The 16887-nt window shown below is 55.5% G+C and overlaps 2 protein-coding genes and 1 pseudogene across 2 annotated transcripts; 1 reads left to right on the forward strand and 2 right to left on the reverse strand.

Annotated features, from left to right (window-relative positions):
- Positions 1-444: 444 nt before the first annotated feature.
- Positions 445-747, reverse strand: LOC122896597 (annotated as a pseudogene).
- Positions 748-4634: 3887 nt separating this feature from the next.
- On the reverse strand, positions 4635-8603 carry LOC122897290 (uncharacterized protein CXorf49 homolog). The gene is made up of 6 exons (XM_044235478.1): positions 7287-8603; positions 6560-6716; positions 5941-6020; positions 5628-5673; positions 4935-4976; positions 4635-4825 (listed from the first exon to the last, which is right to left on the reverse strand). The coding sequence occupies exons 1-5, from the start codon at positions 8601-8603 to the stop codon at positions 4936-4938; spliced, it is 1641 nt and encodes a 546-aa protein (XP_044091413.1). The 3' UTR covers positions 4635-4825; position 4935.
- A 7167-nt stretch (positions 8604-15770) lies between these two features.
- LOC122896809 (thiamin pyrophosphokinase 1-like) lies at positions 15771-16536 on the forward strand. Its single transcript, XM_044234881.1, has one exon. The coding sequence runs from the start codon at positions 15805-15807 to the stop codon at positions 16534-16536; it is 732 nt and encodes a 243-aa protein (XP_044090816.1). The 5' UTR covers positions 15771-15804.
- The last annotated feature ends 351 nt before the right edge of the window (positions 16537-16887 follow it).

Here is a 16887-nt window from a genome sequence, read left to right on the forward strand (position 1 = left end):
ACAAGTTGAGAAAGGAAAATCACTGATCAGTCACACACTCATGATAAAGAAGCAAGAATCAGTAACAGAATATTAGCAAACTGAATTCTACAGGATATAAGAAGGAAACCAGAAGGCTCTATGATGAAACTGGATCCATCCCAGACACACAAACTTGATTTAACTTCAGAAAATAAATTGCTACAATATTCCACATTCACAAATTACAGGAGATCATTGTGAACCTCAAATTCAGAAAAATAATTGGTGGGGTACAGTATCTGTTCGTAATGTATTTTTCACAATTTTTTAAAAGTTCAAGATTTTTTTTTAATTAGAGGATTTTTAACTTCTGAGTCTTTTGCGAAAGCAAAATTAATGCAACACAAACCAGAAGATCTAATTAATAAATTTAACAACAAGCCGAAGTAATTTTGTTACATGAAGTAACCCATTTATTATAGGCTAGCAGTGTCTCAAATGTGGGAGCTTCTGCTGCTCTTTCAACTCCTTCAGCCTTATGATGGCCAACTTTACTGTGACTGCAGAAGTGGTATTGTACATCCAGGCAACACCAGCAACAGTTTTCATTCAGGAGCCACAGTGCCAGATCCCCACAGCTCGTCTTCTCATCTTGGTTTTGCCACAAAAGGAGCAAGTGTACTTAGCATACTGCTTTATTTCAATCTTCAGCATTTTGCCGAGGGAAGCACCATAACAGGTTCCATATTTACCCGCAGTTCCAACCTTCTTGGTGCATTTAGCCATGTTGCCGCAAATTAGGTCTGAGCCCAGGGAGCAAAGTTCAAGATTATGGAGACAGAATTTGCGTTAAGGTCTATGAGTCCTTCCAAACTCATACTGTTAGGGAACCACGACCACAGACTACAAAATTTTCATCACCCGCCAAACCCAAAGTGTTCTGAGAGGTAAACCCCTTCTCTCAACCCCAGACACTGGCAACCACTGATCTGTTGCCTGTCCCTATGGTTTGGACGTTGTAAGAATGTCACAAAAATGGAATCCTATGGTATGCAGACTTTGCACTTGTCCTTCAAGAAAGGGACCCACACACATGGCATGTCTGGAGGTGCCATGTACCATTGCTCACCTGGGTAGTAGTTACATGGCTTGATCACTTCCTATCCATTTATCAAATTGCAGGCTTTCCACAATCATGTATACATATGGTGTAACATAAATATAATTAATCCTTACCTTCCTGTAATTTATCCTATCTTTGTGAAGGTTATTTATTAAATAGCGATTGTTTTCCTTTAAAAGACAGTGGGAAAGTCAGGACAGCAGTCACCTCAAGAAAACTGGGGAGACAAGTGACTGGCATGGGGCAAAAGGAGGGCTTCAACTTACCGTCAAAATTTCTCTAAATCTGAGCGGTAGTTACTAGGATTCCAACCTGACAAGAGCCCAGGGCCACTGAGCACCCTCTAGTGATGCCAATGGTGCCCGCGGGGATCATGCAGGTACAGGTCACATGACCACCCTGACACCCACAATGTGCGGGCGAGCCAAACCCAGCGAACACGGGAAAGAGTCTTCCCACCTTAAGGTCAGTTCAGTAGCACGCAGAATGTAGCTCATTAGCACCCCACCGCTGCCATACAAGCTAACATATGAGCCGATTCCAGGAATTAGGACGTGGACATCTTTGGGGACCATGCCTGTGCCCTCCACGCCCAGCGCCGTCTCTGGTGCGCACCCCCTCCTGCCCTCCTTGGGTGTGCCCATCCCCCTCAAGCGTTGGCAGAGAAAGGGTGGCCAGTGGTGCTGGTGCCGGAGGAGGTAGAGAGGGAGGCATCTGCCGGGGGCCTGGGCAGGCAGCCGAACGAGGCCGGACGGGGCCTAGGGCTCCCCAGGCCAGTCGCCACTGCCTCCCTGGCTGCAGTGGAAACCGAAAGGGGCACTAAATAAAGGCAGGGGACCCACCTCCTCCTTTCCCCTGGTGCCCACACGTACTCCCTTAATCTGTGCCTCACCATCTGCCACTCGCTTCCCCCTGGGATGGGAAGGTGCCGAGCCACAGCCTGTGATGCATGTGTTTACAGCAACAGGACTGTGGGTGACACGCTCTGAATATGGAACAGAGCTCGTGTGCTCAGACGATAGAAGGGAGGCTGGCAAAACTAGTCAGCCAGGACTGTGACCAGACCATCCTCGACCCACTCTCCACTTCCTGGCGCTGGCCACGATCGCTCTGTGCCCCCGGGGGAGCTGTGGGAGCTGGATGTCTCCCCACTCACACCTTGACCGCGCGAAGGCCCACGGACACCCCAGCCAGAAGGGTCTCTCCCAAACACATTCCCGCAGACGACAGCGCACCGTGTTACCCGCCAAGAGAGAATCACAGGGTCCGGGTGAAGGCCGGAGCCCCGCAACCAGGCCCACCTTCTCAAGCGAGGGGTTTGGAAGGACAGGACCGAGTCCCACGGACGTGCCTCCCCAGGCTGAGGTCTGTGCTTGTCCCACCCGGTGCGGGATGGTCTGGCCACCTGAGTTGGTGGCGCAGACGTGCCAGGGAAGGCAGGCTGAGAAGAGGGCGCAAGGGGGGAACCAAGTCGGCCCAGTCTTCCCCACGGGGAAGCCAGTCTCTACTTCCCATCCTCACTGTGCCCATCCTGCCCTTGTCCCCGTTAGCACCTGGCAGAGCAGTCTCCGGAGCAAGCTCCCTGCTGCTAAGATGAGGCCCGCCCCGGCCACTCCGAGGTAGCCTTCCCTCCCACTGCCCTTCCTTCAACACACCCAGGAGGGCTCAGACCTCAGAGGATCACAGAGTCGGATCCTCAGCCTCCTCTGGGGGCCCGTGACACTGAGCATCCCTGCACCCCGTCCGGGGGCTCTGGGGACTTCCACATCATTTCCCTCCAGTTATACCCATTTAACGGCACCCCCTGAAAGGTAGGGCTGCCCCTTGCTTCCGCTCCTTCAATCCCTTGTAGGCCCTTGACCACAGTCTCCTCTCCCTTAACACCCTGAATCACCTCGCTGTCCGTCCACGGACATGATCTTATCCCCGATTAGTTTTATTCTCTCTCTCTCTCTCTCTCTCACACACACACACACACACACACCAATACACACACCAACCATGACCCTCGAACCCCCAGCCCGCTTTCTGTGCCCGAAACACCCGGTCTCTCAGGAAGGGTGTCTGGTCTGGCAGAGGCGACCCTCACCTCACTCAGACCCAGCTCTGACCCTCTGAGTCTCAGGCCACACAGCCCTGGGCCCCGGCTGAAGGAAGGAAGCCATCCCCGCCCATCAGCGAGGGCGACATGGAACACGGAGTCTGGACTAAATCTCCTGTGACCTGAAGGAGCAGTCGGGGAGCCTGAGCGGGGACACGGAAATAGCGCCTCCAGAAAAATCTGGGCCATGGTGGAGGTCAAACAGCATTGGAAGAGGACTACGCGGGCACATCGAGACCCGTCACGCACCCTTGCCATGGAAGGGGATGGCCACTTTGCAACCAAGGGACCGGAGACGACCACGCTGGAGGAGGGGGTGAGGTGATTTGGACAGGAGGGAAGGGAGAGCTCCGGTGGCTAGCCCATCCGATTCTGGCTGCTGGCGGGCCCTTTGCCCCTGGTCGGCCCAGAGCCCCCACAAGCCTCATTGCGCCCACCTCCAGCCCAGAGACAAACCTGTGCTTTTCTGCCCGGTTCCCTGACCTTCCTGTACGGGTTCCCTGTACCTGCTCAACAACCCCACTGGGCTGTGACTTCTGCGTCCAACCCGCCACTGAACCCAAGGAGGGAGAAGTGACAGGGTTGGAAACCCAGCCTCAAGGCCCAGGGCTAAAGAGGAGAGGGGAAGGTGCACCAGTTCCCGCGCCAGTGGTCCTCGGGCGCGGTGGCACCAGAGGGAGGGAAGGACTCCACAGAGGGCGCTGGGCCCAGGAAGGGCCAAGAGGAGCTCAGCTGTGCTTTCTAATGCCTGTTGAAGCACAGGGGCAGGGAGGGCCAGCGAGGGAAAGCCACAAGCCACGGGAGTGATCAAGGACGCTCAGACAGCAGAGCAGGGGGGCTGGGAGGAGCAGGACAGTGATCCCAAGGAGGGAAGGGAAGGGGGGGCTGAGGCTCTGGCAGGGGTCCTGAGTTCCTGCTGAAGGGGGAGGGGTCGGGGGCAGGGGATGAACGCGAAGCACCCCCAAGACTCAAAAAGAGGGGGACATGAGGGAAGAACCTCAAGGGGACCTGCGGGGGAAAGGGAGCAAATGCTCAGGTGGCCAGACAGAGCCCACGCAGACCCCAGAGGGGGCAGCCAGCACCCAGCACAGGCCAACCCACTCTCCCCACAAGGAGAAGGCCTACCACAGGACCCAGGAGGCCCTGTTCAGGCAAAGGCTGGGGCAGGGAGCAACTCCCTGCCCCTCCCCGCCCCTCCCCTCTCCCACCCCTCCCCACTGCACAGCTCAGCCCCCTCACCCCACAGAGAGGGCAGACCACAGACCTGAGAGGTACTTTATTTTTTTTTAAAGATTTTAGTTATTTATTTGACAGAGAGAGATCACAAGCAGGCAGAGAGGCAGGCAGAGAGAGAGGAGGAAGCAGGCTCCCTGCTGAGCAGAGAGCCTGATGCTGGCCTCTATCCCAGGACCCTGAGATCATGACCTGAGATAAAGGCAGCGGCTTAACCCACTGAGCCACCCAGGCGCCCCTGAGAGGTACTTTAATTTGAAACTGCTGTGAATGGGGCTGGAGAGGGGGCAAAAGAACAGGGAGAGGAAGTCTTGGCCGAGGTCGAACAGGAGGGAACCGGCTTGGCCACAGCTCCCTGGCTCCAAAGGCACCAGATGCTCCTCGTGCGCAGAGATGCTGGGCTCAACCTGTCTGACAGAGCAGGCTCAGGGAGGAGCAGCAAGCCAGGGCCAGCCCCCGCCCTGCTGCACAGGCCGCCACCAAGGTGCAAAGGGGAATGGAGTGTGTAACACTCACTTCAGAGGCTCTGGAACTTGTCAGTCAGGGACCGCATGGCTGCTGAAACAGAGACAGGCGTAAGCAGACCCTCCAGACGTGGGGAGAGAGGAGCCCGTCCCCCTGTCCCCGTGGGGAACCGCCTAGCCCTGCAACCTGAAACCCCCTCCAGCCCCTATCCCAGGAGTGCAGGCCTGACTCACTCAGCCACCACCTCCACTCACTATGGACACATCCTCTAAAGGAACGCGATGTGCAGGTACTTCTCCAGCTTTGGGGCACATCCGACTCGGTCAGACTCGGACACACACACACACGCACACACACACACACATGCGACTCGGTCAGACTCAGAAACACACACACACACACACGCGCGCGCGCGCGCCTTGCAAGCCATACCAAGGAACTGTTAAAGGGAAAATCAAGGCGGCATCTGCAAACGTCCTAAAGGCGGGAGACCTGTGCGACCTGTTCCCGCCGGCAGAGCGGCCACGCAGGCGAGGCACGACTGAACCGCCTGTGCGCACACCTAGCTGCACACGCACTGTAGGCTCCCGGGTCAGGCCTGCCAGGGTCTCCTCCCCAAGGAACGGTGGTCCCTGGGAGGCCGCCTGCACCTGCAGCCCATCCCGGGTCCTGCCCTGGGGACCCCCACCCCACCCCGCAGCCTGCCTCTGCCCCAGCCCGGCCCCAGCCAGAGGTTCCTCATACCAAGCTGCTCTTTGAGATCGTCTATTTCTCTCTGTAGCACGAGACACTAGGCCAGCAGACAGCAGACACAGAGAGAGAAACCATTAGTATCCTCTGGCTTCCTCTCTCCTCCACCTCCCCCTCTCCCGCGGGTACTACATCCCCAGGCCCAGTGGCTAGACCCCCAGAGGCTCCTCAGTGGAAAGGCGGCACCTTCCCTCTGTGGCGAGCAGATCGGGGTGGGCGGGCGGGGGCACCCAGGTCAGTCTAGCCTGGACCCGGATCCCACCCTCTAGTTTGGGCCAGCCTTTCTAGGAGCCACAGGAAGCATTACCCGAGGACAGTCCTGTGCGCCAGCTGGCGGCTGCTGCTGCCTCTCCGGCCTTGGGGGCTGGTCAAGTGGCTCCTGGTCACCTGAGACGGAAAGAACATCAAATCCAGCTTCCAAGGCCCCCAGGGAGGTGCAAAGGGTCTCAGGGGGGGTCCAACGTGAGGCAGCACCACCCTCTGCTGGCAACCAGTGGCCCCTGCTCCGCCAGCGGCTCCAACCTTCTCTCTGGACCCATCCCCCCTGTCCCCCAGGGGCAGCCAGCCCATCCTTGAGGGTGGGCCCCAGGGACCGTGGCTCTGGCTCGGACTCTTCCCAGAGCAGCATCGACAGTCAGGCCCTGGCAGGAGCAACGCGCCCAAACAGGACTCATCAGAAGAAAGGCTCCGTGCTGCTGAAAGGCTGTGTCTGGGGCTGCAGTTTGGGGCACTGCCACGCATCACCCCTGCTGCACAAACCCCACGTGGAGGGAGGACACGGCTTAAGGTCAATCCTGTCCACATCCCACATCCTGTGCGAGAAGCTGCCCGGGGAGGCGGGGCGCAGAACTGAGCCCCCAGCAGAGCCAGAGGTTCCCCTCCTCCTCCCCTCTCCCCCGCACTCCTCTGACACCCACAAGACTCACCGGAGGGTGCAGGCCCTCTGGGCAGGACGTCTCCCTGGCTCGGAGCCAAGGGTTCCGAGCTTCCTGGGACTTGGGGGGCTCTGGCCTGGAGGTCGCCAGTGCTGCATTCTCCACGATGCATGCACAAACAAGATGGCCCTGGCCTCTGTTTTGGAAGCTAAAAGAAAAATTTCTCACCCATCTGGCCTTGGGATGTGTGTGTGTGTGTGTGTGTGTGTGTGTGTAGGTGTACCCACGTGTGTATAAGAGCTGAGGTGAGGCAGGGAATGGGCAAGGGAACTCGGAGCCCGATCTGGCTGGCACCTTCTCCCTCAATCAGCCCCAGGCCAGGAGGCAGGGCTGAGCCAGGGAGACGAGTAGGCCACTGACAAAGCCCAGGCAGCTAAAGCCTGAAGGGTTGTGCTCCAAACTTTGAAGGGGTTCCTGGCTTCCAATCAGCTACCAGTCCTCCCTTCATCCAGACCCCTCTCTGGGGGAAGGAGGCAGGAAACGTGCCAAGGGTTCAGAACGGTGCCGGGCTCACACGCAGTGCTACCCCAGGTTAATACCTGCCCCTGTGAAAACGACCGACGAGCCGATCTGCCATCCCAGTGATCCCAATGACCCAGGGGCACCCACGGCAACCCCTGAAGTAGGGACAGAGGCAGCATGGGTAAAGAACTGGGCAGAGCCGGAGGGGCAGGGGGAGAGCAAGGGCACCCAGAGAGAAGGAGCATGGCCTACTCACCTGGCCCTTTGGGAATGCGTCTCTGCTTGAGTCAGTGCCTTCTCCTGCCGACGCCACCACCTCCGCCTCCCGAGTCCTCCTGGCCACCGATTTCTTCCCGGCCCCCGTGTGCTTGGGCTGTTTGATTCCCCAAGGGCCCACGGAATGCTTCTTGGACTTGCCAAGCAGCGGGACACCAGAGATTGGGGGGAAGGTGGCCGGTTCCACGGGAGCTGCCGAGACTCTCTGCCCCCAGGAAGGAAAGCTTTTCCCCGAGGCGACTCTTGAGGGGCCCCCTAGGGATTTCTTCTCCTGGGTCACCTTCCTCCTAGAGGTGGCCCGGGACAAGCCGCCTGCAGCAGCAGCAGCAGCAGCAGTCGCAGCAACAGCAGTAGCTCCCCGGTAGGTGGGCCTGCTCTCCCCCTTCCCCCAGACCACACTCTGCATTTTCTTGGAGGAGGGCATGTCCAGCTCTCCGATGGCCTGCCTCTCCACAACCGAAGTGAATCCTCGGGGAGCCGAGGTCAGGAAAGGGCCCGGCACGTGCAGGAAATTCTCCCTGATGCGGAAATTCGAGTGTCTGGGTGTGTCCCCGGGATCCTCGGGGCTGCTGGGCTTGGCCTGGCCTCCTTCTTTGGAGTAAATGCTCACCCTCATCAGCTGTATCTCCCCGAACTCATCGGAGGACTCGGGGTCGGAAGGCAGCGGGGCGCCCAGGCCTTCGGCGGTGGCGGCGGTGGCGGCGGAGGGCCGCTGGCGATCCGCCCTGGCATTCGCCCTGCTCTTAGCGCCTCTTCTCGGGTTCCCCCAGGCTCGGCTGCCCTCGGGCCCAGCCACGCGCAGCCCGGCGGCGGCGGAAGGCGGCTGCGACTCCACGCGGCCCAGAACGAGCGCGCCTCGCCCACTGGGCCCCGCGTCGAGGCCCGCCCAACTGCCCGACGCTTCGGCTGCGCAGCTCTCGGGGGACGGGTTTCTCCGCAGGCCCAGGGCGTCGCGGTCTGTCAGCTGCTGCACGATGTCCGCCGCGGACTCGTCAGCCAGGTGGGCCGCGTAGTCCGGGGCGTCCCCCTTGTCGTCGGCCGGGGAGCCGGGGCGGCCTTCGCGGCCCCACAGCACCGGCCCTCCCGCTTCCAGCACTTCCCGCTCGGACTCGAAGCCCTCGGCGTCTGCGAACACGCCCTCGCCCTCGCCGCTCCGCGGCGGGCCCACATCCAGACCTAGTCCCGGGGCTCGCGGGGCCCACGGGGCCCCGGGGCCGAAGGGGCGGACGCCGGCCTGCTCCCCGCCCTCGGGGCCGAAACCCGCTCCCCAGACAGACCCCTCATTCGGAGCGCTCATGCTGGTGACGCCGCGCAGCCGGGCTTTGAGGGAGACGACCGCCCTGGTCCCGGCGCGACGGGTGAGAGGCGAGGGCGCCGGAGGGGCGGCGGGAGTCGCTCGGCGTCCAGACGACGCGGGCCCTCACCACAGGCTCCACGCCACGCGGTGTGGCGTTGAACGGCTCGAGATCGCCTCAAACAACGTGTGGCTTGCGCGCGCCTCCGACGGGACTGCGGCCGCTTCCTCATTGGTCCGCCCCCCACCAACCAGCGCGCCCCTTGTTGGCCCGCCCCTCGAGGCCCTAACCAATGGGGTCGAGCGCCATTGGTTCGCTCTGCAGCGGGTGGGAGTTGGGTGTCCGTGAGTCCTGGCGTTGCTTCGGGCTGTTCTGGTCCCGCCTCCCTTGCCCAGAACCTGCTTTCCACTTGGAATCACCGCTCTGAGCTTCCGTCTCTCCATCCACCGAGCCGGGGGCGGTGGCACCTGTCTCCCGGGTTTTGGGGACGAAAGGTCGGGACGGAGGTGAGGCACGGAGCGCACAGAGGATTCGCCGGCCTGTTTTCCACAGTGGCACTTAGGGCCAGATGGGAAACTGGGCACGGGAAGCCCGCAGTCACCGATCAGGGGATGGGGGGGCGGGAGGCGGGCATACTTTCCCTGCGAAGGGCCCAAGAGCAAACGATGTCATATTTACGCGCCTTTCAGTCTTTGTCGCAATCACTCGACCACGATGGACCATCAGGTTGGTCCGTGACTCTGCTCCGGGAACTGTATTGGCAGGCAGATCTGGTGCACAGGCCGGGCTTTGCCCCCCTCCTGCCGGCCCCTCTTCCTCTCCGAGGCGGTTCAAAAAAAAGAGGGAATCCCAGCGGCCAGTGCAGGCACCAAAAGTTGCTCACCATCACCATTGCCGGAAGTGTGAACTAAAACCTCGAATCGGTGTTCACAGTCTGGACTTGGGACGATCAAAGAGCTGAACCATTCCAAGGGTGGCAGTGGTTGTGAGCAAAGCGGTGCTTTTGCCCACTGCTGCGGGTGGGGCTGGGGGCCCAGGGCAGCCTTTTGGGAGGTATTTGGCAGAATCGATGCAAAGCAACTTCTACAATAGGTGCCACATGCCCGGCGCTCACGTAAGCACTGTAGTTAACTAGTCACGCACCCACAAGACAGGCGTAGGGTTGAGGTACCCTCGGTTACCGTCCTCTTACAGGGGAGGAAACGGGCACTGAGAGGTTGAGCCACTCGCCCAAGGTCATCAGGATTGCTGGGATCCCTGGCAGGATCAAAAGCACGCAGTCAGGGGGGCAGAGTGCTCGCTTTGAGCGGAAAACCTTAAAGGGGAGAACACCCACATTCCCTATCTACCATCCAGCAAATCTGCTGCCGGGTGCTTCTTCTGGAGACTCGCTCATTCACGCAGTGGGTAAGGAAGGACACGTGCGCTAGGACGTTGGTGATGAGAAAAACTGGGAACACTCCAAGTTCCCAGCAGTGAGGAGAGGGATGCAAGCAACGGGAAGTGTGCATCCCGAGGATGGGAAAGGCGGCAGTCAAAAGGAACGCGAGAGGCCACGTTTACAGGTTTCAAAGCACCCTCGTGACTGAATAGAGCAATTTGGAGGTCAGTGGAGCTGGACACACATTGGCAAATAATGAAATGAATTGAAAACCACCAACCACTCCTATACTGAGACTAGGTAGAGGTGTAGGTACAAGAGTGTCCAGAGGTCTGGAGCAAGGTACAGCTAAGTAGGCCTAACAGTGGTGGTGGCGGTGGGGGTGGGGCGCCAGTGGTCTCAGATTTTCCTGACACTACGGGTTCCCAGCTTCTCTGAGCTGAGCAGTCATGACATCTGGGGAGTGGTCCCTCTCTCCCTTGGCTTCTGTGAGGTCCCGGCCCTTTAGAATTTCCCTTGCTTGCCACCCAACCCCTACTCCAAGGGCCCTCCATTCCTTCCATGCTTCTCCTTCCTCTTTCCCATTCATGCTCTTCTGTCTGCCCCTTGCCTCTCTCCTTCCCGCATCCTACTCTGGCTGACCCCCAAGAGAGGCCTGGGGTGCCTGAACACTCCTCGTCTGTGTGAGCTCCGAGGCCCAGTGTCACTGGGTCTGCACCCGAGAAGCCTACCGTGCTGGAGAACATCACAGAGCAGGGGAGACTGGGCACACTCTAACTCTGCGATGAGCCTCCTCCTCCAGCGTACCCCCCCTCCCCGCTGTCCCTGCCTGTGTGTTTGGAAAACGCCCTCTCCCACTTCTCCCACTGACTCTTAAAGTCGTGGTGCTGTTTCAGACAGGCTTAAATTGGTCACGGAGGATACAGTAGCATCTCTTCTCCCCACCGCCCTCCTAGGGAACATTGCCGATGGAGCCAGTGGAAGCCTCCTTGTCCCTATCCCCCGCAGACAGAATCCTGGAGCCTTTTCACACCTTCCGCACTCTCGTCATCCCTGGGGCTCTCGTGTCTCCTCTTTGCTTGCACCCTATAGGTCTCCACCGGCGTCCGCAATCCCTGCTGACTCCCTCCCTTCAGCCTTGCCCTGCTCCGATGGCGGGTTCAACTTACCTGTGTGGTCTGCGGCAGGACCAGTGTCAGGGCATCCACTTGGCCGCCCTGGCGTGATAGCTTCTTACCACACAGACCAGTGATCCATTGTGGGGGTTTTCACCCCAACTGCCACGTGTATCGGTTGTCAAGTTGAGGACTGGAGAAGTGACCACTGCCATGGTCCATGACTGGGTCTCTAGTCCCAACTCCATTTATTACCAGGGGCTCCTCAGCCCCAGTCTCGCCAGGCCCTGTCGTGACACTGTGGGGCTCCAGAATCAGTGTCACCTCGGACCCTGTGTCAGATGGTTCCAGGCATGTCTGAGTATTCCTCTCTCCCCAGGGCACCATCCCCTGAGAAATGGCAGTCCTTTTCTGTAGAGAAGGACAGTGGCGTCACAAACCGTGTATATACTGACCTCCTGGTTCCCAGACCCTTCCTCCTCAGGACTCCTCCACCTCTTCAGTCAGTGGGGCCCGGTCTCAAAACCGCCTCAGGACCAGGAACGGAGCAAGAAACTGTGACTCTTTCCTGGGACGACCAGCCTCTTCCTCTTGCCTTTTTCGGGCCGCTGTTGCTCCGAGGGAGCCAGGCTTTTGGAACCATCCTCTCAGCTCCATGCCAGTCGCCCTTGCCAGTTGTTACTAGAAACATGGTCTCCTGGAGTCTCTTAGTCAAGAGCCACCCCAGCCCTCTGTTATGTCAGCGTTCCCTCACTCCCATGGATGGGGATGAGCCCGGGCCAGGACCACCTTCCTTCCGTCATCTGCCCTGGCCTGCAGAGGAGAGCAACCGCCGAACTTCTTGGTGATGCTGCCCCCTCCCCCACCAGAACACTCCTGATGGCTTTGGTGCATGGTGTGTCCTCTGGGCCCACCCGTGGCGCGCATAGCCTTCTGGCCTCACGTGTTCTATCTGTTCCACCAGGCCTGCCTCACTCAACCTCTTTGTTCCTTCCTCTGCCACCTGCTCGTCCAGGGCAGGGACTCGCACTTCTCTCCGTGTGGGCCTTCAGCTTCTTAAAGCTTTGGAGGGCCATGCTGGTGGTGAATTTGCTCCCTCTCCTGGAGTCCCTGCCAGTATGGGAAATCCCGTGGGATGAGAAAGTTCCCCCCACTCAGTAAAACCTGCTTACCCGGTCTTCTCTTCCTGTCCTCTTGATCCAGCACCCTCAAACTCCAATCCCAAGGCAATTTCCCCTGCTCCTGCCAGTACAGAGCAGCTATTTCTGGAAACTGCCTCGGTGTATCATTTCTTTTCTCCCTTATCAGGCTTGGCGTAGCCCCAGCGAGGTTATGGAGAGAAGATCAGGGCTTCCGCTGGGAGGGGCCCCTGCGGTTGGCGGGGAGCATTCTCCACAGCGTCTATCAGCACAGGGCACATGCTGGGTCTTGCTAGGGAGCGAAGGGCCACCCTGAAAGCTCCGAGGCCTCAGGGGCTGGGGCCCCAGCACCAAGGAGTCAAGTGGTATGTGAGAACACATCTAACCCAAAAGATGGTAGTCCTGGAGAAACAGAGGTACAAAAAGACGTAAGAAATGTATACAAGTCACAGCAAAGCAACATCTGTAAATTCACCCCTAGTTTGAATGCATTAATCGCCAGGTATAGAGAGGGTCCACCCAGTGTAAGACCCGGTGCATTCCACTGTATGCTCTGGTCAGGCGAGATTCTTCCGATAACGCCCTAAACCCACTGAGAGGGAAAAGGCTGAGGACGATCTACCGAGAGTTCAGCCTCTAGTGTGCGCCGTCGTGGCCATCATCACAACACACAAAGTAGCCCTTTAAGGCAGAACGTGTTCCCAGAGACAGAACTGGACATTTTTTTTCTACGATTCTATTTATTTATTTGAGACAGAGAGAGTGCACGCACAGAGGGAGAAGCAGACGCCCCCCTGAGCAGAGAGCCCTAGGTGGGGCTCGATCCGAGGACCGTGGGACCATGGCCACAGCTGAAGGCATTCTCTTAACCAACTGAGCCACCCAGCCGCCCCCAGAATTGGAGAGTTTATAATGATAAAAGGACCCACAAGTATGGGAGACATCACAGTTGTAAACTTAGATGCGCAAAAGTACAGAGCCTCAAAATACATACAACAGAACTTGACAAAATTGATGGCAGAACTAGCACATTCAACGGTGGTATCCGGAGGCTTTAATACTCTGTCTCAATAATTGATAGAAGGACTAGACAGAAAATTTATGAGGATATAGAAGACCTGAACGGTCTTGGTTTTAGCTTGAACTAATGGACACCTACAGGATGCTCCATTCAAGAGCTGTTGCGCACACCTCCTTTTCTTTCTTTTTCTTTTTTTTAATTTCGTATTTAATTTCAACGTAGTTAATGTATACAGCATTATGCCTTTCAGGGGTAGAATTTAGTGATTCATCATCAGCTGCATATAACACCGGGGGCTCATTTCATCAAGTGTCCTCCTCAATGCCCTTCTCCCACTTCCCCCATCCCCTACGCACCTCCCCTCCAGCAATTCTCAGAACTCGGGGATTGTTTCCTAGAGTTAAGAGTCTCTTCGGGTTTGCCTCCCTCTCTGTTTTTGCCTTATTTTTTCTTCCCTTCTCCTACGTTCGCCTATTTTGTTTCTTCTATTCCACATTCTTTTCAAGTCCACATGCCCATTTCCTGGGATAGAACACGCTGAGGGCCATGAAGCTGATCTCAACAGCTTTGAAGGGATCTAAATTATGCAAGGATTTAACGCTCTCGTGGTAGAAGAGTGTGTGAGACTCAATACCACCCAAGAAATGCTTCAAGGAAAATAATGATCTTAGGGAACAGCCAGCTTTCGGGTCAAGGAGGACGATTTGGGGGACATCTGGAGGTGTTGAGGATATTCGGGTCCTTTCTGTTCACTCACCCTCTTCACTCCCACCTGATGACCCTGGTTCCCATTTTCCTGAGAGTAGAGGGCAACTGGCAGAAAACTTCCTTCCGTCCTTATAAATGTGTCCCTCCATTTGGGATCACTCATATCAATGTACTGTCATGTCATTTCTCCTAACTTAAAAAACCCCTCTTCTGATCCCACTTTCCATTTGAGCGCCCCCACATTTCCCTGTTCGGCCTTACAGAAGAACTCCTTTGAAGAGTTGTGTCAGGGCAGCTGGGTAGCGCCGTCCGCTGAGCATCCAACTCTTGATCTGGGCTCAGGTCGTGGTCTCAGGCTGGTGAGATCGAGCCCTGTGTTGGGCTGGGCGCTCAGCCTGGAGTCTGCTTGAGATTCTCTTTCCCTCTGCCCCTCCTGATCATGCTTCCTCTCTCTCTCTCTCTCTCTCTCTCTAATAGGAAAATAAATCTTTAAAGAATAAGTTGTTCGTACTGTTTCAAGTTCCTCTCCTCCCGTTCAGTCCTCCTCTCTGTTCGAATCTCACAAAGCGTTACTGAATGCTTGCCACCTGCTGGGCACTGTTCTAAGACCTGGAGCTACATCGGTGAACAGGGCTAAAGGAACTTCTGTTTCTGTCATGGACCTATCATCCATCTCTTCCAAATCTTCAAATATCTTCATTCCTTTGTTCTTGAAGTATGCCTTCCCAGAGCATGCTCCAATCTTTGTTGATTGCTAAGGGTGCGCATCAATCTAGAACATTCCTTTGCTAGGCACCCAAGTGCGGTCTGGGGCCTCTCGGAACCCACTTTTTTCTTGTTGTTTACTACAGTATTTTTGATGAGACACATCCTCTGGGTACTTCCCGAGAAAAGATACATGCTAAGTGACTTCTTTGGAGAATTTACCTGGGCAAAGTTTGTCTTGATCTCATTCTTAATTGATACCTAGATGAATAAATTTCAGGCTGAAATTTCCCCCCAGGAATTTTGAAGGCCTTGATCTACTCTTTGTTTTGTTTTTTTTTAATTAACTTCCAATATCACTTTTTAGAAGCGTGCCATGATTTTGAGATGTATTTTGTGTCCCATTGTTTATATGTCGTGCATTAAAAGATTTTTTTAAATAATAAATTTTGAATTGTTATGGTTAAATTAACCATTTTTCCTTTGTTGGTTTTTGGTACCCTGATTTTTAATATATGGGTAAAACATGTAACTATTGCTGTAATCAAGATACAAAACTGTTTCTGCAAAACCAGCTTTCTTGGGGGCATGTATGGGACATGTCCTGGCTGCTCTTCAGAATCTGGCCTTTTTCCAAAGAGAACCCTCAACTTCCTATAATGGGCCTGTGTTGGTTGAGGATGTAACCCCCTCTGAAGTTTTACCTGTATTACTACCACATCCTCTATGGGATCCTCAGTGTGTCTCCTGTTCCTCTGCTGTAGGAATGTGCCTTTTTATAAGTTACCAAGGAAGCTCTGTGTGTCTCACCCTTAGCCCTTAACTCTTTGATAATGTTCCTTAGTTACGCATTGTGTCTCTTCAGGGCATCAGTACAACTTGGAGATGACTGCCACTTTTGGCCTTCCTTGGACTTTGTGCCCTTCATACCATTCAAAGGCCTGAATCATCTCACAAGCTAAGATAAAACTCTATACTGTGATGTTTCCAGTTAACTTTGTGCTATTAATTATCCATGCCACACAGAGGTCGAGGCTCCTCAGCTGAGCTCCCAGCAGTCGATCGCCTTCACTCTGGCAGCCCCGGCTCTGCTTGCCGCGGGCTCCACCCGCCATTGTATGCCTGTAGTCTGATATGGAGCATGCCTTTACCCCGTTGGAACCCCTTCTTCCCACCAGGAAGTTGAAATACTGCCTTGTGGTTCTGAATCAGCCTCTGGACAAATGTGTTCGTCATCTTTGGAGCAAAGCCCTTTTGAGAGCCTGTGCTGATGGAGGTGCCAACCATTTATATGATACCATGGAAGGAGAGAGGGAAAGCTTTTTGCCTGAATTCATCAGTGGAGACTTTGATTCTATTAGGCCTGAAGTTAAAGAATATTATGCTGTCAAGGGATGTGAGATTATTTCAACACCTGACCAAAACCATACTGACTTCACCAAGTGTCTTGAACTTCTCCAAAAAAAGATAGAAGAAAAACACCTACAGGTAGATGTAATCATGACCTTGGGAGGTCTTGGTGGGCGTTTTGACCAGTTTATGGCTTTTGTGAGCACCCTCTTCCAAGCTACTTGCATCATTCCTGTGCCAATTATAATAATCCAAGAGGAATCTCTCATCTACCTGCTTCAACCAGGAAATCACAAAATGCATGTAGATACCGGAATGGAAGGTGATTGGTGTGGCCTTATTCCTGTTGGACAGTCTTGCAATCATGTTACGACAACAGGCCTAAAGTGGAACCTCACAAAGAACATGCTTGGCTTTGGAACACTGGTCAGTACTTCCAATACCTATGATGGGTCTGGTGTCGTGACTGTAGAAATGGACCACCCGCTCCTCTGGACCATGGCCATCAAAAACTAACCCAGCAAGTGGCATCCATGGCCGGGCCTCGGATTTACCTCATTTGCTGCTGACTTACTGCTCCACAAGAACAGTTCACCTTGGTTTACAGAAATTTAAACCTCTCCATGGGATGCCCCCTAGTTTTAAAGATGTTAATGTTTTGGGAAGCCCAGGTAACATAAATGACAGATCTCAAGTCTACAGTGAGGGAGAAAAATTATTTGTGAAGAAAGTACATAAGCTCCATTACATTCACTTGGAAAACCAAAGTGGGTCATTCCCCTACAAAATTCAGTACCGATTATCAGCATTCCATTTCTCCTAGGGAATTGTTTTTAATTTTGAAGCGGAGACTGTTCTCTGTTGAGG

Source organism: Neovison vison, chromosome X, assembly GCF_020171115.1.
Source record: "Neovison vison isolate M4711 chromosome X, ASM_NN_V1, whole genome shotgun sequence".
Lineage (NCBI taxonomy): Eukaryota > Metazoa > Chordata > Mammalia > Carnivora > Mustelidae > Neogale > Neogale vison.

Coding starts and splice junctions, on each gene's coding strand:
- LOC122897290 (XM_044235478.1), bottom strand. CDS start 8,603: ATGAGCGCTCCGAATGAGGGGTCTGTCTGGGGAGCGGGTTTCGGCCCC. Junction 6,717..7,286: donor ACGCATTCCCAAAGGGCCAG/GTGAGTAGGCCA, acceptor TTTTTCTTTTAG/CTTCCAAAACAGAGGCCAGG. Junction 4,977..5,627: donor CGATCTCAAAGAGCAGCTTG/GTATGAGGAACC, acceptor TCTCTGTTTCAG/CAGCCATGCGGTCCCTGACT.
- LOC122896809 (XM_044234881.1), top strand. CDS start 15,805: ATGGAGCATGCCTTTACCCCGTTGGAACCCCTTCTTCCCACCAGGAAG.